General features: G+C 36.2%; 1 protein-coding gene across 10 annotated transcripts in view; it reads left to right on the top strand.

The window, feature by feature from the left end:
- Window positions 1-27,940, top strand: part of PHF14 (PHD finger protein 14) — a 168,550-nt gene that overhangs the window by 81,117 nt on the left and 59,493 nt on the right. For 9 of the 10 annotated variants that reach the window (XM_089533164.1, XM_089533162.1, XM_089533155.1 and 6 more), the window contains one exon: window positions 21,982-22,099. In XM_089533164.1, coding sequence (XP_089389290.1) covers window positions 21,982-22,099 — 118 coding nt within the window. Of the gene's footprint in view, window positions 1-12,145; window positions 12,742-21,981; window positions 22,100-27,940 lie in introns of those variants that run through there. The other variant, XM_089533160.1, reaches the window with a different exon arrangement.

Below are 27,940 nucleotides of genomic sequence, written 5' to 3'. Positions count from 1 at the left end.
TGGCACTGTGATTTTATAAACTGGATCTGAAAGCTTCCACACTTCTCACAAACTAGTCATACTCATTGGGCTGTTGTCTCTTATGATATCTGTCACTCCTTCATGATGCTGGCTCCCAATAAATGTAACTTGTTTACCTGGAGGAAAGACTATACCCCTCAGGTGTGCTGCCCAGATAAGGGAAGTGCCCACTATCACAACCTCCATGCCTGGAAGGAGATTGTACAGCAAGAACTAGACCCAATTTTACAGTCAGAACTAGGTTCACAGTAAGAACAGAAAAATTACTCAACCTGCTGATATGGTTTAAAACCAATTATTCTTTTCACACGTCCCTAGAGATGTAAAATTTCTGGAAATTTTGAAGCCATGAAGCAAAATGGTTTTAATGGCCTGATACAGACAGGCCAAAATAAAGCTGCTTCGAGTCACTTTGGAGGTATGCTGTTTAAATGATACACGTGTCCCAAGAGTCCAGAAGCCACACCAAAGCCACGCTCCAGTCCTAAGGACTGGAGTGCAGCTTTTGTGCAGCTTCCAGACTCTTAGGACGCATGCATCATCGAAACAGCATACCTCCAAAGTGACCTGAAGCAGCTTTATTTTGGCCTGTCTGTATAGGGCCAATGATTTTCTCAAGAGAAAGACCTGGCCTTTCTTTTTTAAAATATAATGGTTTTCTCAAGAGAAAGACCTGGCCTTTCTTTTAAAAAAAACAAAACCCAAAACTCAGCATTCTTTACAAACTGAAATACACTTTATTACTTTAGGAATATAAAATAAATTATGTATCACTTAGTTTGGCATAAGACTATCATCTTTTAATGACAAATTAAAAGTAATTAAATTTGTTGTTGCATGCGTTTAAGTTGTTCCTGACTTGTTCCAACCCTGTCATGGGATGTTCTTGGCAAGATTAGTTGAGAGGGGCGTTGCCATTGCCTTCCTCTGAGGCTGAGAGATAGACTTGCCCAAGTTCGCCCAGTGGATTTCCATGGCTGAGGGTGGGTTCAAACTGGTTTCCACAGTAATAGTCCAACACTCAACCCACTACATGAAATTGGCTCCCTCACTCCTTAGTAATGCCTGAAGGAAGGTGCCTTCATGTACAAGATAGTGTTTTGCTAATGTAAGCAATGTAAGATTGCTTGCTTAGTATAAAAGCTTTCCTTAAAAGGTTTTTTTCTTTTCCACACTCTTCATATGCCTTTGCTCACGAAAAAGCTCTGTACAGTCAGAGGTGGGAAACGTGCAACGTGTACCCCTCAGTAACTTCCCACAAAGTTATTGTGTTGTTGAGAATGTGGAGGTCCCCACTCTATAGTGAAGAGCAAGAGATAGGGCCAGCACTTTATGGAGGTCCAGTGTACAAAACTTTAAATCCATTTCACGGAGTGTTCCATGAATCAATCTATCAATTTATAAATTATAATAAGTATGAAGAATAAGGGGGAAATCAGGGAAGAATAAGAATTGTAAATAACTTAAAGGTATATGTTGCATGCATATTTATAATCTATAAATTCAGATAGTACCCCAAATGCATGTAATGAAGATTAAAATGAGAGACAGTAAAAGAATTCCAGGCTGTTTCTGGCTTAGTATTAACAGTAGTGATAACCCAGGCATAGACAAAACACTATCTTCCCAAATGGACATTTAGAGGAAAGGTCAAGCAGTATGAAACTTGTTATTTATCTAAATATAAATAACGCTGAAATGTAATTGCATAATGCTTATTTAAGATATATAGGAAAATCTTTTAAACACTAAAAGTGGAAATAGAAAATACAATGAAACAGACCATTATGTCTATTGTCTTGGGTATTTCTCTTTGGCATAATGTCACAAACTTATGAATGTGGCATACTTTTTTCTCTAGAGCTGCAAAAGAAGCAAACAGTTTCTCTAATTCCCTCTGACTTTTGTATCTGCAGTGAAACCATACTAAGGGAATATATAATGGAAGCAATGAGTTGACATTGCAAGATTGTGTAGTAAGTGACTTTTACCACTGCACATAAACAGAGCAGTTATTCTAAATCATAGCATCGGTTTCACTCAGATAACCACTAAAATCACTGCACTGTGGTCTGCTGAAAATGCCATCATCCTTCATCTGCCACATTAAGCCCAGGGAGAGCAGGCAGTAGTAGAGCCTGCACTTCTGTGGAGAAGGATGAGCCCTGAACCAAGTGAAAAGATGTTCTGGAAGAACAGTAACCTTTCCTATGATGTGTGCCTTTTCCATTATATTTTTGACGCAAAATGCTGCCAAATGATTTAATGGTGACATTTTGTTTTGCTGACTTTCCTCTTTTCTCATTAATAAGAAACAAAAGTTGGGGTAGGAAGTGAATGAGTGGCCAGGCATTTTGAATTCTGTTACAAGCACAATTGTAAGATAGTAAGATTATTAGAGGGAAGCTCTTCTGCAGCCCCGAAAGTAGTGGGGTTTATGGTAATTTTTTTTCCTTAAAAAAACCATTCTATTCTCTAATGGTATTGGAGCTATAGTTCTTTTCATAACACTGTTCTGTGCATATCTACACAGAAGTAACTACCAAGTGTTTTCGGTGCCATTTACTCCCAGGTAAGTGTACTGCAGCTTAAGTTTATTTTGTTTTGTTTTTTCCTTTTATATAAATTGCACACAAAATAGCTTGATAAATCAAGAACATTTTTCATAATTTGCATTTACAGATTCATCACATGTCAGACCTTTTGGCAACATTCCTTTTTTGAGAGCTTATAGAACATTCCTACTATCTTTACTGTTCAGTTTGTAACTCTGACCCTATTCAGAAATACAACCTCAATGAAGTTTGTATTGCATTAGGGAGAGGGAAGTGCCCCTTGCCAGTCACTGCAACTTCCCATGCTTTGGGGTTGAATGTCTACAGAATGGGGGTCACATATATAGCCTCTCTGCATTACTAGAACCCTGATTTCCCAGATCTCTGAATCATCTGATGAGTTTACATGTATAGGGCTGGCTCCCTACAACAGACATTCATCCTACAGTGCATAGAAGGCTGATAGGATGAGGGACTAGATGACACCAATGCATTCATCCTTGCTCTCTCCCTTGTCTGATTCCAGTTTGCATGGTGTGTGGGGCAATTTCATTGGAGTTATGTGGGTGAATGAATTCAGTCTTTTTGAAAATTGATGTGTCTTCCCAATTTGGCAAGGAGATAATTATCAGAGATGAATACTTTTAAAAATGGCCAGAATAACTTGATCTCTCCTATTTAAGGACATGGTTTTGTCACATCTATCAGATGTCACAATAAGCTTTCATTCACTTACTTAAATGTATTTGTTAGCTGGCAGAATGTTGTGGTAGTATTTTAAATTTTAAATCATCTGAGTTATGAAAAAAAAAATAACAACCCTGTGGAACTTTAAAAGCAAACACATTTATTCCAAAAAATGTTATAGATTGTAGTCCATTTTGTTATTCTTTGTTTGGCCCTATGTTTAATCCTTTTTGACTCTGAACTCATGCCAAAAATTCAAGAATCAGGAACTTACATATTTCATGTTGATAGAAAATAAAATAAACTAGAAAAGGTTCTTCAATATAGTTATGCTTTGATTCAAATGTTTTTGAAGTTGAATTTGAGGATATTCACACTCACGCGCGCGCACACACATGCACACACACAGAGTTTACCATTCAGTTTGAAGCAAAAGACAAGCAAGCAAAGAGGCTTACGACAATAGTGTAGAAACAGCAAAACAGACAGATCAAAGTGAAAAATATATATTCTAATAAAAATTCTGAAAGGAAGATAGTTACATAGCTGCTGGTGCCCATGTGACAGGTAACAACTTAGATGAAAAACCGTAGACCACCAAAGTCACAAAGCCCACGTGAGAGCTATCAAAAACTGATCCCATCAGTGAAAGAAATAAGAAAAAGACATTTCCATGACAAAACTATAGAGTGAGCAAAAGAGAGCCTGACTCTTGTCAGGATAAATGTCCACTGTCCATACCATTATATCTTATTGATGAAGATGTCAGAGAAACGCACACACATCCTTCCCAGAGACCAGTATTGGTTTAGGCAGTCAACCTCCGATATCAGAATTTGCATAATAAATTCTGCTGCCAATTACAGAACATGAATTATGTTAAAAAATATATGTCTGAAATGAAGGAAACAACTCTCTTCCATCCAGCAGCAAGTTAGTTGTCAATAACAGAGGGGAAAAAACACAAGATGTCTGCTATTAAACAGCGTAACAAAGAAAAGTGACTTGTTCATAATTTTTAAACATCCACATTCATGGGCCTATCTGAACAAGAGTGTTCAAGGCATTTCTAAAGGCAAACAAAATATATATTTAGAATCAAGACAATGCCTAAACATTAGAAGGATGAAGGGAATAAATTTCATCTAATTACATATGTCATTGATATAGTTCCACTGTGAAAGATTCTTCACAGTCTCTTTCTTTATACATGTTTGTAACATTGGCCCGAGATAGACAGGTGGGAAGCGGTGTGCTGGCGCCAATTCTAGGGTTCGGGAGCACGCACTAACCGCACACTCTCGAACCCTACCACATAACAGTGGTGCCATGATGGCAGCCTCCCATCCACACAGGGGCCGCCATCATGATGTAAGCGACACACAGCGTATATCACTTACTAATTTGCCGGCGGACTGAAAAGAATCTGGTTTTTCTAGGTTCTTTTTGGTGCAGAGGGACGTTCCATAGTTTGGCTGCTGCGGCGTCCCTCGGGAACAAAAATGGGTGGCTCCAGCCTGCCCTTTTGGGGCAGTCTGCACAGCCCCATTGTTAAGATAGATAGTTGTAATATGCAAATATTGCATGTTAAACTTAAAGCCTTTCTTGTAGAGATATGGAATAATATAGATCATCCAGCTTTCTGTAAATACTAGTGGTTCAGAAAGCAAGTTTAAGATTGTTCTGAGAGTCTTACCAAAATACACATAGTGCTGTTTTAATTCAAAATCTAATGTTGAGGTGAGGGTGGTGTATGCCCTGTTACTTTATTAAATGTCATTGAGTGAGTCAAGACCATAATGATGTAATTTCTTAATTTTGCTTTCAATGTTAGGAGAAGGCTTGTTGGCTCCAACTCTGTTCCTGCTCCATTTCTCATTTTTCAAACATTAACCATGGTTTCACAATATGCAAATCAGAGTTTACTGAAAATATGGTCTGCTGACCTATTTCAAGTGGTGTTGAATCCCTGTTTTAATTTACATTTTTAGTTTATATTAATCCCAGTTTGTATCAGTATCTGTGCCATACCATTGTTCTGTTTGTGGCATGTTGTCATCTGGATATCCAGATCTCAGAGGGGAAATGTTCATTATAGTCTTTGTCTTATTCATGTTTATTGTTTATTGAGTGCACCCATTCTGATGGTTTTGTTGGTATTGTTTTAACAAAATAAAATAATAGAAAATGGTTTCATACCATTATTTTTCAAGCATATGGCTGGATTGTGAATCATCAGTAAAACATATTGTATTTGTTTTACATTGGGCAATTGAGAGAGAATGTTGGAAATATTTGAAAGTTTAAAGTATCCAAAGAGGAATGATGATCAGTCTCTTCAGGAGTGTGGCTCTTCATGAACAATGAAATTGTGAGTATCAATGTTTGGTTTGCAAAAAGTAAGGTGATTTTCTTGCAGTTTTCCTAATACATTATTTTTTTATAATCTCAGAAAAACCTAATAGCAGATCTGATTAGTCTCTGATGAGACATGATCTGTTTTGTGATCTAAAAAACATTCCCAAGCATATCTTGGTGTCAGAGGAGTTTAGTACAGAACTGCAAATACAAGAATAATTTTAAGAGGTCTTTCCAGATGGCAGGGCAGAGCCAATCCAAGACAGTTTGCTCCCAGTGGTGAAACAAGAAATGGTACTAACCTCCCAGAAGAACTTAGAGGCCTCCCTCACATCAAGGTATATCATATTCCAAGCTAGCAAAATTATATGGGCCCATGAGGCTTCTTATTATCCCTGACAGAATAAATACAGTAATAACAAAACTGTCATTCCTTCATGACAGACAAATTAGCAGCCAGTTTACCTCTGCCTAATAACAAGGCCAACTCTTGGTAGGACTGTGTCAATTACCAATTGCTTTCTCCCCTTGAAATATGGAGGTGAACTGCTAATGTCTGTAGTCTCTAATGCTGGTCAGTCACTTGCTCATATGAGCAATCGTTTTAAGTGACTGCAGAGAACAAACTTACCTCCACTCACTTCCACTGAGTGGTACAATGACCCTATCAGCTATTTCTTGCACATGTCACCAAATCAGGGTTTTACTTTTCAACCCACTGTGCATGAGCAGCATCCACCCTTTTCCTCAAACCCACAAGCATATATACCAAAATACTAAAACCTCTTCTTATGAAAGAAAGGAGTAAAGATGGAAGCTATAGATGGAAGAACAGGAAAAGGGAATTCAAAAATAGTCTTACCATGCATGTAAATTTAAATGGGTTAAGGCCAATTTAAATTGGCCTTAATCTAAGAATTTGCTGTCATTCTTACAAAAATGAAAATGAGCAAGCCACTTTAGTGAGTGCTTGCCTTGAGAACATGCCATGTATGTCTAAGAGGCCAGTCTTAAAAACAGAATAAAGCATTTGAAAACACCAGTCTGAGCCATCAAGGCAGTTCTTAATCAGAGTAGTTTATTCATTTATTTAGAATATTTATGCCCCATTCTTCAGCCACAAAGGTTCTCAGAGCGGCTTACAAATTGTTAATTTGACATCTCTGAAGATGCCAGCCACACATGCTGGTGAAACATCATGAATAAACTCTTCCAGAACACGGCCACATAGCCAGAAAAACCCACAAAATCTGTGTTAATTTGACAGTTCCCTATCCTCAGGCTTACAGTCTAAAAAGACAAGACACAAAAAGAAATGGGAATGGTAGTGGGGAAGGGATCAAGTCCAGCAGATACTACTGGTTCTCCTCTCCCTCCAAGGCCAGGATGGTAGCAGATTAAGATCAAGGGAGGGCCTTTCAACTTCCTTTGGGCCTAGGCATAGTGGAGCTGTGCCTGCCGTCTCCTTCTCTCCCTCCAAATGTTTAGAGTGTTAGATTGGGAAAGGGTGACCTTGAGCCGGTCACTTGCTTAGATTAACCTATCTCACATGGTTGATGTGAGAATAAAGGAGGAAGAGAAGGAGTAATGTGCCTCACCACAAACCTATTAGACAAAAAGTGGGATAAAAATACAGTATAAATGTAAAGATTGATAATACACAGCTGGCCCTCCATATCCATGGATTCTTTATCCACAGATTCAACTATCCATGCTTGCAAATGTAATTTTAAAAATTCAAAAAGTAACCTTGATTTTGCCATTTTGTATAAGAGATAGCATTTTACTATGCCATTTAGCACCCACAGATTTTTGTGTCCATGGTATACCAAGGATAACCACTGGTGGATGCCAAGGGCCTACTGTAGTGTAGTACAACTTGGGTATAGTAATAATAAATGATTCTTAACTAATGGTGAAGGGAATGCGGTTGGTGTTCTTCTGGTGTTGTGTTTTGCAAAATGTAATAAATACAGTTGAGTCGTTTTTCCCAGTATGATAATCATAGATGTGCACATCAAACCATTTTTTCTAATTATCTGAAGAGTCCAGTACTTAGAGATGTCAGATACCAATATAAAGAGTAAAGACGTTCCTCCTTTAACATTTTAGAGTAATCTGTTTCCTTCCCCTCAAGACAAGTCTAGAATAAATCATTTTGCCTCCATTAAGTGAAGTGTGGGGTTGCTAATTTCATAGTCTAAAATATGAGTTTAGACAGAATTTTTCCTTCCATATAATCTTGTGCTTTGATTGATTAAAACACAGGTAGCTAACAGTCAGGGACTGAGGGGACTGTCCTCCCATAAGAAGTTGGAGGCACACACTTACAAAGCCTAAAATATTTCCCCCCTTAAAATGTTCCCAAACACCCTCTAGGGGATATGGGGGCAATTTCACCAGTCTCCTCCCCCTGGTCATTTTAAGCCCATGAAAGGCCCTTTTTACAATAGGAAGTGACCTGAAAATTAATTTCTCAATTCACTTCCTGAAAAAGATTCAGAAGTCAACTTGCAGTTTATAACAATAGAGAAAAGGACTTCCCTGGACCTAAACAGCCTACGGGGGCAAAATATGGCAACATTGTCCCCCTTGCCCCCTGCAATAGCAGTAGCAAGTTCATTTCTATACCACTTATCAGTGCACTTAAGCACTCCCTAAGCGGTTTACCATGTGTAAACTAATTGTCCCCAATAAGCTGGCTATTCGTTTTAGTGACCTCGGAAGGATGCAAGGCTGATGGACCCTGGAGCTCTGCCTGGGATCAAACTCACAACTTTATGGCTGTGAATCACTGCAGTATCAACATTTAATCACTGCGCCACCAGGGCTCCTTAAAGAAGGGGAGGCAAAATATTTAACACCCCTTGGTCCACATGCACCCTGTCTTAAAGAATAGTAATTTCATTGATTCAGCATTAGCAGCTGGTTCTCAGATTCCTACTGCCTATGAAAACTTACAGCTACCATATAGTCATTGTCAATAACGTTATCCTCCACAAATTTGTGCAGACTTATTTTAAAGCCATCCCTAGTTGATGGACATCTCTAAAACCTTCCTTTTTTTAAAAAAGTCATGGTTAATTGCCATAAATAGCAACAAGGGCCTTTGTTGTGACAAAGTTTTCAAACAGTAGATTCTTAAAAGAACATGAGCCATGCTTAAGCAAATTTTATTCTATAATTTTGATATCTTTTTTGTATTTGAACAGTATAAATCAAGCACTCAATATAGAAAAAATGAACACATATATAGAAGTTATGCTCACATTATCATTATAAGAATATGGGCATAAGAGGAGTACATAATGCCTTAAATTGTTCTATTGTGGTCAGCACTGTTGTGAACAATCTCACTATTCTATATTTTCACTTTGGCTCTTCAACTAGTTTCCAGTATGCTTTTCACTTTCCATTAATTTTCCAGTCAACCTAAATCTGAATTCTATGCTACTGTTTTGCAATTTCAGTTTATAATTCGTTGTTATCCAAGTCAGGGATAAAGTATACAGACATAAAAATAAAACTGTGAGCAGTCTTGTTTTGCATAATCTACATTTGCTCTACAAAACCAGGCATTATATTTAACTCTTTATTTCGTAGTAATTAAAAAATCTGATGTATGTCCATTCAAATATATTTTCAGAATGGACATAAGAATTCAACTGATTTGCATATAAAAATTATTTCATGCTATTATTAATTGAAACATGTGGCAATACCTACCATGTTTTCTTTTGCTCTGTTATGATATCTAGTAGCAATTTCTTCATGTTGGTATTTTAGTCCTGCTAGGTTAAAAAAATTACTACTTCCTTTCCTCTAAGGATTGTCCATATTTAAGCACCAAATGCAAATAATAGTAATAAGGGTTCATAATGCAAGGTCATGTTTTTGTTGTTTTTTATTAAAAATCCAATCAAAGCTCTTTCTTACAATGTTTCCTTACAATGGTAAAGTTAGAATTAATCTGAAATTTAATGGAATTAAATAATAGACTAATTGACTTGGAAGGACTTGAAAATGCAGCTGTGAAGGAACAAGATAAAATTGTCAGTTTCAAAGATATATCTTTAAATACCAAAGTCAGAATCACCCATGACACCTATTTCCAATATATATATGATTATGAAAGCTGGACAGTCAAGAAAGCTGACAAGAAGAGTATCAACTCAATTGAAATGTGCTAGAGGAGATTGCTATGGATATCATGGACTACCAAAAATATATAAATGGGTCCTTGAGCAATTCAAGCAGTTCACTAGAAGCCAAAACAACTAAACTGTCATCATACTTTGGACATATTGTGAGATACGTATCTGACTCATGGTTAGCAAGCATAAATACATAGCTGGATTAGAAGCCAACATTGTTTGCAAATGAATAATTGGAAAAGGCAGCAGTTTCTTCTGTCTCACCTTCAATATCTAGAATCCTTTGCCTTGCGATTGATTTTGCTTGATCTAATCCTAACTTTAGAATGGTATCACTAGAAAGTCCAAAAAGGTTCATGTTCTTACGGATAGCTGTTTTCCAAGAAGATTTATAGTTTTCTACCAAAATTAACTGGGACATTCTGCCATGTAACTTTCTATAACTTTAACCAATAAGTAAAGATGTTTATCCACAGACTGGATTCAATTTTACTGACTCTTGCTTCCCTTCAAAGTACAGCATTTAGTAAACATTGGGCTACCTGAAATATGCTCCTCAAAAACTTTGTTTGAACTCTTTCAAGCGAGATCATATTACTCAGTGGCCCTAATTGAGTCCCATATAACAGTTGAGCTCGAGCTTTGGCCATGAAGAGTTTAATTGCAGCAGGAATGAACTGTGCTCCTTTAGTAAATAAATAATTTTGAATGGCTGTAACAGTTCATTCTGCATTCCAAGAGATATAATCTCAATGAGCATTTCTATTTCCTGAAGCTTAGAAAACTATCCCCAAATATTTAAAGTTCTTAACCTGCTCAATAGGCTGCCCACCCAAAATCCAACTTCTCTGTTGAGGATATTTTGAAAAGGTGAGGATCTTAGTCTTGGTCTTAGTCTTATGTTACAGTGCCTAAATTTAGGAGAGCTTTACCATTAGCTCGATTCAATGTTCTCCCAACAGCAGTACTGGAAGGAAAATGGGGGAAATCCCCTATGAATTCCAACTCTGTCCTTGTGATACTAGTGCTATAGAAACTACAGCTCATGTGCTTTTGTACTGTCAATTTTATAAGGACATTCGCCACTAACTGATTAACCCTCTTTTAACTAAATTTCCAGGACACACTGATGTTTTTTTTATTTACGCTATCTTTTGGATAGTCAGAATCAAACTGTTATACTTAAAGTAGCAAAATTTTGCTACATTATTTGTAAAATATGTCTCCAGATGGTTAGTGCTGATTGACGTTAGATGGCAGAAATTGATTTTGTTTCTTGTTTTAATAGTTGTATTCTATTTTTGTACTGGTCAGTGTCCAAAATAAATTGCTGCTGTTGTTGGTTAAAAAAATAATAATGCTCAGAAAAGTAGAATGCAATAGGAAAAGAGGAAGACCTAATTAAATGTAGATCGATTCCAGCAAGAAAGCTACAGCTCTGATTTTGCAAGACTTGAGCAGGGTTGTCAGTGACTTAGGTTCTTGGAGAACTCTCATTCAGAGGGTCGCCGTATGCTGTCAAGTTGACAGCATATAGCAAGAATAGTTAACATGCACTGTTTTCTTGATAGGAAAACTGAAAAATTATTTTCTAGTACTAGTATCCGAATAAATGCCAATGTGCCCTCACCTAATTAGATAGCCTGTCAACATTATGACAACTCTTTCATAACACTACATTTACAGGTATAGTTAGTAGTATCATGCTATATAGTTAAGAGTTCTTTCAAAGGGAAGTTTTTTCTCTTTATATACAGTTGGCCCCCCACGTTGGCAGCTTTGACTTGTGCATTTGAGTATTTCTGAATTTGATTAATGTGTTCTCTTTAGGAATCTCTAGGTCCTCTACCACGACTCTGTGGCCTAGTTTCACCAGAAGTTTCACTGGCGAATGTAGTGATTCCTAGAGAGACACTTCTCTAGCGTTTGTAGGTCCTCCGGCACAGTTCTGTGGTTAATGTCCAGCAGATGTTGACCATAGAGTTGTGCTGGAGGATCTAGAAGTTCCTAGAGAGATATTATTTAAGGTTAAAAAATAATCTTTTTGTTTCTAACCCCAGCAAATGTGGAGTGCCCACTGTAGTCATGTCTCTCATTAATAGAAACCTATCATATTGCCAAAAGGTTACTCTGCTCAAAATTATATAGCTGATTTTCTCTCTTTTTTTTACAAGCATGGTATAAGGACAAAAATGGATGATTCATAACACTGACTTACTTCCAAATGAATTTGGAAATGTAACACTAATCTTAAATTGTCTCTTTCCAGTCTGAATCTGCTATGATGTTGAAATGTTTCATAAGTCAGTCGAACTGTTAAGAATGGTAAATGTTAATTTACTTTCTTTTTCTTATCACTTTACTGTGTAGATACTCTTCATGAGACACTACTCTGCCACAACTCATCCTCGGAGGCAGTCCTGGAAACTACTTTTATAAATATGATTTTAAGCTGTGGATAAGACTTTCAATAGGACCAAACTAAAGGAAAACAGTATATTTATCCTTCCCGTGTTCCTAGTCTTGATAAAAACTTGTTTGCCAGGTCCTGTAGAATATAACCAATTGGTATGTTACTTGGACTGACAAGGCAGTTAATTTACTTGATTTTTTTCCTTTGCACTAATCAGGCACATTTGATATGTGCATTGCTGGAAAATACCGGATAAATGTCTTGTCTGAATTGTTCTATTAAGTAATTTTGTCTCTCATTGCGATTCCTTGGCAAATGATGATGTACAGTACTTGGACTCACTGAAGAGTGACAGGAGCCTATGGGACTTAAATACTTTATGTGATGTTATTGAATGGGAAAAGCAATGCTTTGTCATTTGTTGGCTGCTCTGTTTTCTGTGCCTCTTAATAAGCAAATTCCTATATAAAATAATGTGTTGAGGAACTATATGTAAAAGGCTTGCTTTCTGTAAATAAATAAATAAATATTAAGTTCAGTGGTGTTCAGATATCTGTAAAACATTTCAACATTCTCATTATGAAATTTATTTATTTATTTATTTATTTATTTATTTATTAGTACATTAGCATTTCATTTTAGATTCAGTGTGTAAGTATGTGTGTTCTGGGTAGTGATGTTCCATCAAACCCAGTAGCATTCCCTGTTTCATTTTGGGAGAAGTGAAAAGCTAATTACATGGTATCTGACAACAATAAAAGGTGCTCATTAACTTTCTGTTTAGTGTAAGATTTGTATTTTCCCCCGAAATAATTCACTTGGGATCCAAAGTATATTAAATACTTAATTTTGTCCTTGTTTTGAAAGAAGCTGTATGTGCATTTGTATCTGTAATGTTGAAATATATATGTTGCGATCCAACAAAGATACTAACTCATGGGGAGAATACAAAATTTCTTTATAGTATTTATTGTACCTGCTCTCATTGGTAAAAGGGCAAGTTGTATTTTTAAACTAAAAGGTGGCTTGGCTCCCCAGCAGTCAAAGAAATATCGAAGAGGCCACTATTGATTTTCTTATGTGCACTTATCACTTTGTTGGATCACAGCCATGATATTGGAATTTCTCAGAATATGGTAATGTGTTGGGTTTTTGGGTACAATTAACAAGGTATATATATTACCTGTTAAAAGAGATTTTATAACCAGAGTATAAAATGGAAAACAGAATAATAAGAGGATGTATCAAATAATAGGAAATGATAAATTAGTGTATTCTCTTGGTTATGGATGGGGTTACAGGCTGTATCTTATCTGGATGTGTTCAATAAAATATAATTTGATCTTGGTTATACTGTTTGAAATAAGCATTTTGTCAAGACTCATTCTATTAAGATGGATTCACAATGTAAATACATACATGAGAATCAACAAATAAAATTAGATACAACATTAATTTATTTGGGATTTAATACAAATGCTGCCATAGATTGCCCTGAGTATGCAGACTAAATTCATTTCCCCTTAAAGTCCTCCACATGAGCAAAATTAATAATTTAATCACTTATTATTTTTACAATATACCTAAGTATAGTTTAAATAGCATCTATTCCTAATAGGAGAAATTTATTAAGAAACAAATCCTTAGTAATCACTAAATATTTGCCACACTTTTTCTCTTTAAACACATACACACAAAGACACATATGTATGCTTTGACCAAAATGTCCTTTACAAGTAGTACATGGAGTTGCTAGGACTATATTGGACATGTGTACTTGATTGTATGGTGCCCTGAGCAGTTTCTTGGGATGACAGTTAATAATTAAAATAAAGAAATAGATTTTACTTTTAGAGTAAGGAGCAGATGAATGCCTGTAAGGGAATAAAATGAATGGAGAATAGTTCATTATTTATTGTTCATACAGAATTCTTAATTTATGTGTACAGGCAGCAGGATTAGAGTTATATTCAACAGTCTATGTACTATGCATTTTACATAAGTATTCTTGCTTATTTTTACTTATACATGCTTCAGTTTTCAGTTCTCTAATAATAGATTCCTTGTACTATCACATTTTTGTGTTTGAGAAATTCCTTAATAGTTTTCCATATTAAATAACAATACAGAAAGAAATGAGTATCTTCTTGAAAATACCAGTGTTTTCAAAACCTAATTATGTACACAACTAAATGGGAATCTCATTGAATTCAAAGAACTATATGTATATGTAAACCTTCATAGTATTGCACTGTATTCATGTGCATAGTCGCTTCAGAATAGCTTTGTGCATATTATTCCTTTATAGTTTACGCTTAATGGTGTATAATTTTTAAGCCATCTTAGGACAAGACTCTTGGAAAAACAAAATACATTTTTTTTAAAAAAAATGACTGAATAATCTCAAATTATAATTTATAGATGCATGGAGAGTAAGGATTGTGTAATGTGTGAAATACTGTATATACTCGACTATAAGTCAACCCCATGTAGGACCCTGTTATCTCCTGGGGTTTGGTTCCAAGATCCCCAGTGGATAACAAAAACCATGGATGCTCAAGTTGCATTAAATCTAATGGCAGAGCAAAATGGTGTCCCTTATATAAAATGAAAAATCAAGGTCTGCTATTTAGAATTTATACTTTTTTAAAATATTATCAAGCCATGGATGAATCAATGGATAAAAAATCCTTCGATAAGTTGAGGGCAGGTTTGGCGGCCAAAATTATGGATTTTGATATGACTTGTGGATAAGTCTAGAGTAAAACTTAGGGGTATGTAACAAACAATGCAAAGGAAGACAGTACCAGAAAACTTACAAAATTCTAGGAAGCATAACTGTTTGGGCTCATATTAAAGGTTTTGTGGATATGAGTGTTTCCAGAACAGGTGACGCTCTTGCCTTTCACCAGGGAATGGTTCCTTTTTTAATAAGAATTAATGTACAATGCAGTGCCTACCTTGACCCGTGGATAAGTCGACTCAAGTTTTTGGGGTCAATTTTTGACTAAAATTTCTAGACTTACACATGAGTATATACAGTAAACAACAATATATTAGTAAACTGGAAATATATATCAGTTTTCAGAAAGTGTAATGCTATATTTGTGGGGGGATGGAAAACAGTAGAACCACTTTGTAAAATAAGCCTTCTAGTCTTTCAGAATGATTAGAACACATATTTATATATTTCTGTATGTATATTAATGATCAACATAATAGTAGAAATAGCAGCAGTATCCTTTATGAGGATAAATTCCCCTTCACCATTAAAAAAAAAGACGTTAAGCTTTTGGGAGAATGTTTAATGAGCAGTAACATTTCTCATTTTTAGAGGGACATATTAGAGTGCTTTCCTTCAGTTTTTAAGTTTTATGTTTACTTTTATGCTTTACATTTCTTTGTCTGTTTTCAAAATCTGCTTCCAAAATAATGAGGTATATAATGCATTCAAGACTAACTTTTGTCTTGCTTGACCTTAACTAGATCTTATAAGATAAATTTTGAAGACGTACGCATTCCAAGATTTATGTGAATGTTACCTCTTTGGTCCATGTCTGATCTTAAAATGATCCCATATTTTGCTCACAGCCAAACATAGCAGAGGGTGGTGTAATATTTAAATTCTGTTCCAGCTTCAAATACTATATGGGTGGTATTGCTGAATACATTTTTAAATATGCTGTATATTTGTTGATTCAAACAAGAAAGTTAGATCAACTTCAGATTAAAACTAGTAGTACTAGAATCTGTAATAAATATTACTCTGCAAAAGATTACAATATAAAACATTAAATGCAAAAATTAAAAACCAGTATGTAGTTATCTTAACATTTTTGACATGTCTCTTAGACATAATTAGGTGGTGCATAGTATAACATTTATTTCTGAAATAACCAGCACTAAATTATGGTGAGATGCAATAGTGCATTGCTCACATGTGGTATGGTAGCAGTCGGACATATATTCACTGGTATTTATAACTAGAACTTTTTGTGGTTCACAATGGGCTACTGGGACAGCATAAGTTTTTAAAATGCTTAATATAAATAAATGGTGAAGTTCCATGGCAGAATGGAGAGGTGCTACTCCAGAAAATAATGCATTAGATCTAAAAGCAATAAGCATAGAAACACTTGTTGGCTTAAGTATTGTGTTCATCTAGTTAGTAGTAATACTAGTATTTGTTTACTGCCTCTCAGTCAGCCGAATCACCTGATGAAAAGTAATGAATACTTGAGATTTTAAACAATCAAAACAAATAAAACAATAGACAATTTTTATAAGGATCAGTTGCTGTATGAAAGGTGTTCGCTCCCGTCTTGAAACTTTTTTGACGTGGAGCTTGTCTTAAATTGAGATTATATTGAGATTGTGTTAATTCAGGCTAGACTCTGGGAGGAGACCATATTTCAAATATTTTTTGAGGAGGCAATTGGAATAGTGGGTAGGGACAGTAGTTTTATTTGCAAGATACCTGGCATACATCTGACAGATTTATATCAGTGCCAGCTTTAGACATGCATTATTTTTTTAAAAAACAATCTGCTTCTATCATTGCACTAAACCTTACGTGTGTTTTTAACTCTTCTATAGAATGAAAATGGTAGTGTGAAACTGTACTCCTTCTGTTCCTTTATCTGCTTCTTGTTACTTCATTTTAATTGTGGCCTTGCCCATGTACCTTACGATAGTGTAAAATCCTAAACTGACCAATGGAATTTTTCTTCTTTCAGATGCCAAGTCTTTTGCTGTTTTATGGTGTGACACTTTGCAAGGTTATTGTAACATTTATGTAGCACTTCAGCTTGTAAACAAAATATATTTGTACATTGTTAAAATTGCACTTTCATGGGTAATGTGAATACTGTTCAGTAGCACATACTTAGGTGGGAGAGGTTTTCTGACCTTTAGGAACAAAATTGGTGAAGTTACCTTTAAATATAACCTGAATTTTAGGTGGTACTTTTTACAACCAAACATGATTGTAGTTGAGTTATGAATAGAAAAGACATACATTTTATTCTTTGGAGTTTTTTCAAATCATTACGGTGACTTACAAATATGCAAACTATGCACACATTTTTCTTTACCTCTTCATTTAGATAAACACAGGTCTTTCTCCTCCCCCATTCCCCCAGTGTCTGTTCTAAGACTTCTGCAGACCAGCTGATAAGACTCCCTCTTGTGCAAGTAGGCGCAGTGTAATGAAGTTGGACGTGCGTGCAAGGTTTCGTAAATAGAATGAGATTGACCCCCCCAGCCATTATCTCATTTATCTTATTTACATTGTAAAATCAGGATTTACAGTATTGATTAGAACATAATTACCTAATTATGAACAGGAAAGTGCAGAGTTATGTGCGGGGTTGAACACAGCAGGCTGAACTGCTGAAAGATTTCCAAGGGCATGAGCAGATGGAGATCACTTTATTAAAGAACAAAACAGACGTGTTTCAGGTATGGAAGTATCTAATCAACATCTCTTGCTGTGCTAAGGTACTTGACCTCAATTCTCTATTTTTGTTTTTGAAACATATTTTCTGTTAGCTGCTAATTTTTAGACTTTATTATTTAACCTCTCATACTCACTGTGACAAATGGCAGAGGGGTCCCAACCATTTCTCTGTCCATATACCTATCATACTTTTATTCTTTAGTAATTTAAATACTAGTTGATTTGCCCAGGCTGGAGGACAAAACCGATTTAATTTTGGCTTACAACACTATAGTATATTAAGGCCTTAATTGCCAATCAACTAAATATGTTATTTTAACTTTTGGAGTTAACCTTTTAGTTATGTACGAATTTAATTTATAGTGACAGGACAATAGAGGGCTTAAACCATGCCTCTTGATCTTAGCACTTGGGACATTAACAAGTATGTTTTCATTGTGGCATGCCAATTGCTAAACCAGCACAGCAAAAGAAGCATGTATGTTATGCTGCTGGCATTACAATCAGTCACAGAGGCATTTGCATCTGCCAAGAGGTCTGGTCCAGGCATTTAAGAGACTTGGGAAAGTTTAGGATAATTCTCAGCCATGCATCATGTGTCGTGTATGAATTAGGCACCTTATATCTGCCTCAATAGCATGATCCTTCCTAATATAACCTCAACAGTTGCATGCATAGACACACACACACACACACACACACCTTGATTGGTTCTATGTTTAATCAGTTTCAAATTATGTAGGAAAGGGTCAGTATTGAAATTGATAAAATGCACCCCAAATTACCCCAATCAGTGTCACACATCCATACCTGAAGTTTAAAACAAGCTGTAGCCTCTGTTTTTGTAGCTATCTTGGGAGGTAGAACAGTAAATCCCAAAACTTCTATTGATCTCCTCTACTAACAGCTGATAGATATTGCAGATCATTTATTCAAACAATGCATGGAAATCCTAATGTGCTGATTTCTGCTACTACAGACCATAAAATCTGAATTGGGATTATGTTTTCAAAATGATTAGACACTTAAGTAGTTAATGCATAATGTAGTCATTTCTTACTATTTTCACATCATTGCTTATTATCCAGTATGTCTTAGTAACAGTCTGAAAATGGACGGTAGTGTTTAAAGCCCACTTCAGCCATATTGATCTTGGCCTAATAAACCATGGTTTATTATTCTGAGGGGAAAAAACATAATAATCATGGACTAACTAATCCCTTTTTCAACTGATTCAACAAACCTTGGAAGTTTTGCATTAGGGCATGGAAGAGCAGGAGAAGAAGGAACATGTAGACTCAGTGTGTGTTCTCCATCAGAAAACATGGTTTATTAGAGCATGGTCTGGTGCTTCCTCCCGGGTGAGAATAATATAATAGGGCTGTTATTTTAGCCTGGTAAAGTTTTTATTAGTGCCTCAAAAATAATATTGGGATAACAGGAGTGTGTGTGTGTGTGTGTGTGTGTGTGTGTGTGTGTGCGTGTCATATCCTGGGTAATAATTTTATTATTGTGCAGTCTTAATATACCTCATTGGAAGTCCCTAATCTTATCGACTGTCTCCAGTCTCTTAATTCTTTATGCTTCTTGTGCCTTATGTCTCCATGTTCTGCACAATATAAGTGATGAGCATGACATTGGGAAATCTACAGATACATTGAGGAAATAAACTGTTTAAAATGCTGAAAAGCAATGCCCCATTCATCTCCCTTTACAAAAATATCAACCTGAAATATATAATAAATTTCCTGAGAATCGGGATCCAGAATTTATTCAGAGACTTAACATTAAGCTAGAAGCATTCTAATTTTTTCAAAACTGTATTCTGTTACTGCTGTTCCTGTGTGTGTGTGTGTGTGTATCATTGAAATATTATGATATATGCTGCTAAGTTTTGAATATGTACTGTATTAGTGTACTAGCTTGTAGCAAAAAATTTTGTGTCAAAAACATCATACCTAAAGCATGATTAGATTCAGAATAACGAGGAGTGGAAATTAGAAGAAGGAACATCAATAATCTAAGATGATACAATATTACAAAAAGAAGTTATATGCTGGAGTTTGGTTCCAAGATCCCCCATGGATAACAAAACCCGTGTATGGTCAAGTCCCATTAAATATAATGACATAGCAAAATGGTGTTCCTTATAAAAAATGGAAAATCAAGGTTTGATATTTGAAATTTATAGGGTTTTTTTAATATTTCCAAACTGTGTATGCTTAAATCCGTGTATAAGAAATCCGTGTATAAGAAGGGCCGACTGTATCAAAGACTTGGAACACTTATTTTAAAAAGTCAAAGAAGAAAGTGCAAGGGCAGGTCTACAGTTGAACATTTAAACTAGTAACCACCACAGAGGATTTAGATAACTTTAAAGATTTAAAGATTTTTAATACCTTGGCTCAATCATTAATCAGTGGAGACTGCTGTCATGAAATCAGAAAATTAGGACTTGGACGGGCAACTATGAAGGAACTGGACAGGATTCTGAATTTTTTGTATTCAAGATATATCACTGAATACTAAAATTAGCATTGTACAAACCATTGTATTACCCATCTCTATGTGTGGGTATGAAAGCTGGACAGTAAAAGCTAATAGAGGGAAAAATCAACTCATTTGAGATGTGTTGGAGAAGAGTTCTCCAGATCCCATGAACTGCTAAAAATACAAATAATTGGGTCCTAGAGCAAATCAAGCCAGAATTCTCCTTAGAAGCTAGTATGACTAGACTGAGGCTCTTGCACTTTGGCCATATAAAGAGAAGTCAGAATTCACTTGAAAAGAGAATAATGCTTGGTAAGGTGGAGGGCAGTAGGAAGAAAAAGAAGACCACACTGGGTAGACTCAATCAGGGAAGACACAGCTATTAGTCTGCAGGACCTGAGCAAGACTGCTGAGGACACAGTAATTTGGAGGTCTCGCATTCATTGGATCTCTAGGGTCTGTCAAGTCAAAGACAGCTAAACTAACATAGTAAAGCAGAAATATGAATTTCATGAAAAGTATAAATATGTATATGTATTCAAAATATTTTCATTTCATCTTTTGACCATAGTTTTACCTTTTATTAAGCTTAGTACAGTGGCCCCTCGGTATCCATTGAGGTTTGGCTCCATGGATGTTCGAGTGCCATTCCTTATATAAAATAGTAAACAGCAAGGTTTGCTTTTTGGAATTTTTTTCCTGAATATCTTTTGAGCCATGGTTGATTGAATCCATGGATGCAGAATTTGTGGATTTAGAGTGCCAAGTGTAAAGGTTAATATTGTAAATATAAGTATTTACATAGGAATATGAGTTCCTCCCCAACAATGTTCACTTCTAGGGAGTGGGGTTGAGTTTCTCTGATGTATTTTGTACTGTGTAACTATATGTCTACCAGTATGTGAGTTTAAATTCTTCTTTTCCTCCCTCTGTTTTAGAATTGGGAAAAATCACAACTGGGAAATTGTTTTCCTTGAGCTTTAGATATTATATTAGACATATGTGAGATCCCCTTGGGTGACTTTTTGGATTTAGTATGGATATGGGTTTAGGGGGGGATTCCCTTTGACAACTTGTCTAAATTTGACACAACCTTTTGTGTTTTGCTGTTTCAGATAACATATTCCATTCTTGATTCCTGGTAATGTTACAAAGGGCATTCCTTGGTATCATTAAACATGATACATTCAGCATTACTACAGTTGTATAGAATATGCTATTCAAATAAAAATCACCAAATTTAACAAAGGAGGAAAACTCATACACTTGCAGAGTAGGCCTATCACCATCAGTAGTTTCCCCTTTTAACGTTCAGTAAAATTTACAATTTTTAAAGTTTAGTCTTCAAAGTAAGGGGCAGTTCCTCTTTCTTACCCATGAGGACTGGAGGGAAAAAACATTCCATTCAGACAGATACCTGTGGCAGGGCCACATCAGGCCATGTCTTACTCTTGTTTCCTATCATCTGATATTCAGAGTCACCTGGTACCTGCAGGATTCTATTTTGCTCACTGAGTTTAGCGTCATACAGTCTTCACATGATTAGGGTTTTATTCTTTATTAATTTTTCCCCATCTTGATTTGCCTCAGTGTTCAGATCTCTTAAGTGTTGTCAAACTTGTACTAATGTATAGCACTGCTGGGGACTCAGGGACCATGGTGTGTACATGATGCTCTTCCACATGTGTGAGCTTATCTTCTACGTAATCAAATGTCCATAAAATAACATAACTCTTGTTCAAAAACTTTCTGGAGTTTTCATCTTCTAGTTGTCTTGATATTTCTGTTTTATTCTGAAAGTTTTGATGTTATTATTATTTTTAAAAAAATGTGTTTCTAATGCAGGTGTGATGAATGCAGGCTTTGCTATCATTTTGGATGTTTGGACCCTCCTTTGAAAAAATCTCCCAAACAAACTGGCTATGGGTGGATTTGTCAAGAGTGTGATTCTACATCTTCAAAAGTAAGTGAATAAATTATAGAAAATTCAGACAAGGGAAATCTTTTAGTAAACATTTCTTAATAGTTCCTTTTGCATTTCTGTGTGAACACTATTATATTTAGTTGCCACTATTCTGTTATATCTTATTAGTGGGAACTCACACAGTTTACTGTTTGTTTAATCTCTAGTTTGATATTCCTGAACTATTTTTCTTCTAGTACTTTTATTAGCTCAAAATAATTTTAAAAGGTTATTGTATTCTGATCTGTCACTGCAAGATGTTTTACAGTTTTTAAAGTTTAGTCATGAGTGCTAATATACTAAATATGTTTGTGGAATATACTTGGAATCTGATGATACTGCTAAGTGTTTTTATTATAGAAAGACTATATTCTATATATTTTAATTTACTTGTATTGTTTTTTTTTCTAATCTATAAAGGCTTTTAATGAGATATTAGAAATTTAAATTAAAACGTGTTGTGTATCATTTTTTATTACTGACTGCATGAGATGCTTTAATACATGTGTGGTCAATATGCTGAAAAAGACCCTTCACAGTATGCTAAATGAATTATTTTGTACATTTATTTAATTCAGTAGCACATTTTAGAGGAAAAAAGCAAAAGGCAGAACATGGTTTTCAGGTGCAGTTTTTCTTTACAAATTGAAAAGTAACCTATGTGCTACAAAATAAGTTATTAGTTAGACCATTCCTTAGAATACAGTTTTGGCACAGAATAATTAAATGTTACCATCCATGATGGCCTGGGCATCCTAAATCTTTTTAAAAGCACTTAAGTGAGCCTTATGTCTTTGTGAGAATTACTGTAGATATAAAATTCCAAGCAGCCCTCTAAATTAAAATGGCTTTTCTGTAACATGAATGAAAATGGTCTGTTAGTCACTGAGGACTTCTTGCCAATTGGATTATTACTTGAAAAAAGCAGAGCTCTGATAAGACAAAATCTTAGATTGATTAGGCTGCATTGTTTTCAGCATGGGTCAGTTTAATGGTATTTGAATGAGCAAATAGGATCAGAAAAATTGTCTTATGAGGACTCCTTGTGGTTCTGTTTAGTTACATCAGCCATTTTAAGGAAGTATTTTACTTACTTTGAAATCATCTTATACTGTTTTGTGCATCTGAATGTGGCATGCTGTATACCACTTTGCTTTATATGAATGCTATTTTGTCATATCATAGTCATCTTTTTTAAAAAAAAATCAGCCTTTTCAAACAGTTATACATGGTGTAAGTTTTAATGTCCTCTGAATAATATGAGTTTTGCAAAGACTTGACTTATGAGCACACAGTTGTTATTGGTGTATAAAAGCCAAGTGGTGGGAGTGGGGAGGGAACACAGTATCCAGCATTGCATCAGATTACTGGTCACTGCTGAACAAGATTCCTAGTTTCCATTCCTACATGTCTTTGTGAGAAAGTGAGAACAATGCCATACAGGCAAGCTTCTGCCACTCATAATGTCTCTGAATTGCGGCCTCATTGTATACCTATTTATACATACACAGACTTAGTGTAGCGGAAGAGATCAACTGGGACTAGTGTGATGAAGAAACTCAACCATAACACTTTTATTTATAGATGCATTGCAACCTGAAGTTTCCAATATCTCCTGTTCATTTCCAACATGGAATTTTATTTTCCACATGTTTCTGTTTAGATTTTCCAACACAAATGGCATTGCCTTCTTAGTGCTTGACATATTTTAATATAATTTAAGCAATACTAACAATACATTGCTTCAATAATACAGTATCTAACATTTTTTGGACTGTAAGATGTGGCAAAATAAGTGATTGGAATCATATGTTGCTAACATGTCCAAAAATATGTGGATTCTGGGAGGATGTATTAGAATGAATAAGTCAAATGTTGGGTCAGAAACTCTACTTCAATGAGGCACTATTGTTAACCTCTCTGTTTTAAAGAAAAACTGAAAACTTGCCAAATAAGGACTTTACAGCACTCATGTTAAGTGCTGCAAGACTAGAACTAGCTAAAACATGGAAAGCATTTGAAAATCTATCCATGTAGAAGTTACTAAATAGGATATGGTCCATAGTTCTTTCAGAAAAAATAACATACAAAGTAAGAGTAGCAAGAGGAGACTAAAAGGAAGATGCAGTTTAGATTATATGGAAGCCATTTATTATTTATATTAATAAAGGGAATGTAACATATAATTACTTGGAAGACAATTTATATTTATGGTGATTGACAGGAATAAGATGCATGATTCCATTATTTGAGGAAGGGAGGGATAGATTATCTTTAAAAAATATATAATGTAGGAAGAATGGATATTATTGTATGTATTAGAATTAAAATTGTTATTAAATAAATAATACATATATTTATTTTGCTTTATTGTTTTCTTAAAATAAACTTTTTTTGAATAGAGGTATATACAGGTTGAGTCTTCTTTATATGGCATTCCAAAATCTGAAATACTACAAAAGGCAAAACTTTTTTCATGGGTGGCCGCGATAGGGGCTGTATGCCTGGGCCAAAAGGCCTGTGTTCTCCCCAGCCTGGTGTCATCCTCTACAAAAGATGAAGGCCATTAGCCCCAGGCTGGGATTGACAAATATGGATGCTAATGTGGCAGCCCCAGACCCAAAGGTCCCTTAAAGCCAGGGAAGATGACCAGTTATTTATGTCACAGTTTCCTGGAAATTCCATCATGGCAGATGGCAGACCACATGGGCCCATGTGCCCCTTACTGTGGGTCGCTAAAATGAGTACCCAGCTTGTTGGGGGCAATTAGCTTACACATTATAAACCGCTTAGGGAGTGCTTGGGTGCACTGAGAAGCAGTATACAAAATGTACTTGCTATTGCTATTCCTATTACCTGCTGCCACCATGACATCTGCTGCGAAGGCCCCCACCACAGCCAATGATGTTGGAAAGGGTGCCTGTCCATGTGAATGTAGCTAGGTGCCCCATTTCTGCCTTTACGGGCTGCAGTGGTGGCCTTCAGAGTGGATGTGCTGACAGCAGCAGGTAAGGGGTGCATGGTGGCAGATCCATGGTGTGACAGCAGGCGGGTTTGTTTGTGACCACCCATCCATTATCATGCCACCCCATGGACTGATCTGGGTCAGAACCACTGGCAGGATACCACAAGGTTGGCCTATGGTATTCTACCTGTCTGTTTAGGCCCATATCAGGCTTGCCATATGTGCTGGGAAAATCACAGACTGGAGGGTCTGTCTAAAACAGACCCAAACAACATACAGCCCGTGGGCCTCATACAGCCTGCCAAAGGATTTTGGGTGGTCCACAAGGAGAAGGCCAGGCAGTGGAGGGGTAATATGGGCAAATGCAAATGCTTGCCTCTCAAGACTCCTCTGCTGCCTGGGATGAGGATGGGTGAACACTGCTCCACAAGGCGGCTCCGCTGCTCAGCTTTGTCCCAAGGAGAAGGCTGGGTGGAGGAAGGCAGGCAAGTACTCACCCTGAAAAGCTCCTTCTCTGCCTGGCCTTCTCCTGGGAAGGCCAGGTGGTGGATGAGGAAGAAGGACAAATACTTACTGTCAAGGCTCCTCCATCACTTGGTCTTCTTCTGAGGAGAAGTTTGGGTAGCAGGGAAGAACAGACAAGGCTCCTCCAACGCTTGGCTTTCTCCTGCAGAGAGGTTTTATTTATTTAATAAAACCTATCTGCGGCCCTAAGAAGTTTGGCCTATTTTAATTTTGGCCCCTACCTACTGCCAGGCCTGGTCTAAAAAAGCCACAAATCCTGGATTCCTACTTTGTTCTAGGCTGCATTTTGGTAGAGACTGAGAAACTCCCCTCCCCTTTTATTTTTTTCTCTGAAGAGAGCAACACGGTGAAAATCAAAGACAGGTGATGATAGCATGATAACACCAGAGAGGAAACAGGAGCTAGGGAGGGAGTAGGAATAGCCTCCAGCAATCTTGACTTTAAATCTTGGATGGGCAGTGAGGTTCTCTACCCCTCTCCTGTTGGACTCTCTTTCATCTTCAAGTGGGGGGGGGGGAGTGTTTAAAAATAAAAACATCCTCATCTCTGCACAGTATAAGCAAATATATTGTGTTGTCTTTGTCTCCAATTCAGATGGCATAACTTACAGGATGGTGATTTCAATTTTGAAGGAGGAATAAGCAACCAGGGATGGGGAGTCGAGTTGGTGAGAGACTAAAAATTGGCAGGGGGAGGCAATCCTGAAAATACTTAAGCCTTAAGGAGAGGTGAATAGAGACAAGAATGGGGGGGGGGGGGGGTTGCTTCAAGATCTAGTCTGTCATCTGGTTTTTCACACTGTCAGCCTCCCTCCAGAATGAACAAATGAATAAATACACCACAATCCTAAACAGAAGCAACATTAATTGGGACTAGCCTCAGAGGAAGGTAGTGGCAAGTCCCCTCTGAAGAAATTTTATCAAGAAAACCTATGATAGGTCTGTCTTAGGGATTTGGGTCTCCATTCCAAATCCTGCACTTTAAACATTGGTATGTACTATTTCTGTCAGATCCACTCTTAATTTGTAAAATAGTACGAAGGTTAAACATAATGTAAGGGGGGGAAATGCAACCATTAATGTGCTGAATTTTCATAATTAGAATGTAAATTAGAATGGCTTGCATAATTAGAATATTTTCATGATATGCAAATTAGATGCCTGGATTTTAAGAAGTGGAATACGACAACCCTAGCCTATAGTAATACCTTTGATTTCTGATGGTTCGATGTACACAAACTTTGTTTCATGGACAAAATTATTAAAAATACTATAGAAAATTAGATTATGTTTATAAGGTGTATATGAAGCAAAATTAATTGGGTTCCATTGCCAAGATATCTCATTATATACATGTATACAAATCCAAAATCCCCAAAAAACTGAAATCCAAAACACCTCTGGTCCCAGGCATTTTGGATAAAGGAGACTTAACCTGTATTGTCTTTTGATAATTGAAGAAAACATGAGTAAATATTAATTATTATCAGAGAATGCTTTACTGGTGAGCTGTTCCATAAGGGTGATTGTGTTCTTTAGTAGTAATAGCAGCCCTTATATAATCTATGTTCAGATCTTTTATATTAATGATTGTTTTTTGAGCATAGATATTTACAGATAATGCAGTTTTTCTGATGAGGGTAATTTTTATATGAAGGTGCAGTAAACACAATTAAAATATGCCTCTAATATATGCTACTGACTTTTCACTCATAATGTGCTATGTAACTCTCCTGTATTCTTGTCAAGTTATTTCCCCACCAGTGTAACATATTCCCATATTACCCTGGCTGTCAAATAATGACAGTGACTTTGCTTCAGGGCACGAGGGCAGCATTCTCTTTGCTAGTAATAGTGTCACTTTTATAGAAGGGGTGATACGTACCACAGAGGTCTGACAAGCTTTCTCATCCCAACAATACTGGGGGGAAAGTGAGATTTTTTTTTATAGTACATGAAAACTGAACATAGCTATTTCTATAACTTTGCCTTCTTGATTTTAACAAAAATACTTTGCTTCTATAAAGTTGCTAATTTTCAGGATAGGATCCAGAGATGTGCAGGAAAGGTGAGCTGGCTAAATATGGCTTTCCCATCCTGTAATAACCAATTTGTGTTTGTGTGTACCTTTTCTTGATTTGCTAGTAAAAGTAATAGTTTGCTTCACTTTGTAGCTACTGGTACTGGTATCAGGCACAGAGTACAGTTTGTATTTGTTTATATGTAGCAAATCTCCAGGTGGACCTGTGGGTGAGGGATCCTGCTAATAGGCTTTACAGAAGCGTGTTTAGTACCATAGCCCATCAGTGCTGTAACTTATTGCATTGAACTTGTTGCCCGTCCCCTTCACAG

Source organism: Sceloporus occidentalis, unplaced genomic scaffold (genome assembly GCF_023333645.1).
Source record: "Sceloporus occidentalis isolate IW3139 unplaced genomic scaffold, rSceOcc1.0.p SCAF_7, whole genome shotgun sequence".
In the NCBI taxonomy this organism is placed as follows: domain Eukaryota; kingdom Metazoa; phylum Chordata; class Lepidosauria; order Squamata; family Phrynosomatidae; genus Sceloporus; species Sceloporus occidentalis.
The sequence above is the reverse complement of the archived record's forward strand: the minus strand, read 5'-3'. Positions and strand labels throughout refer to the sequence as shown.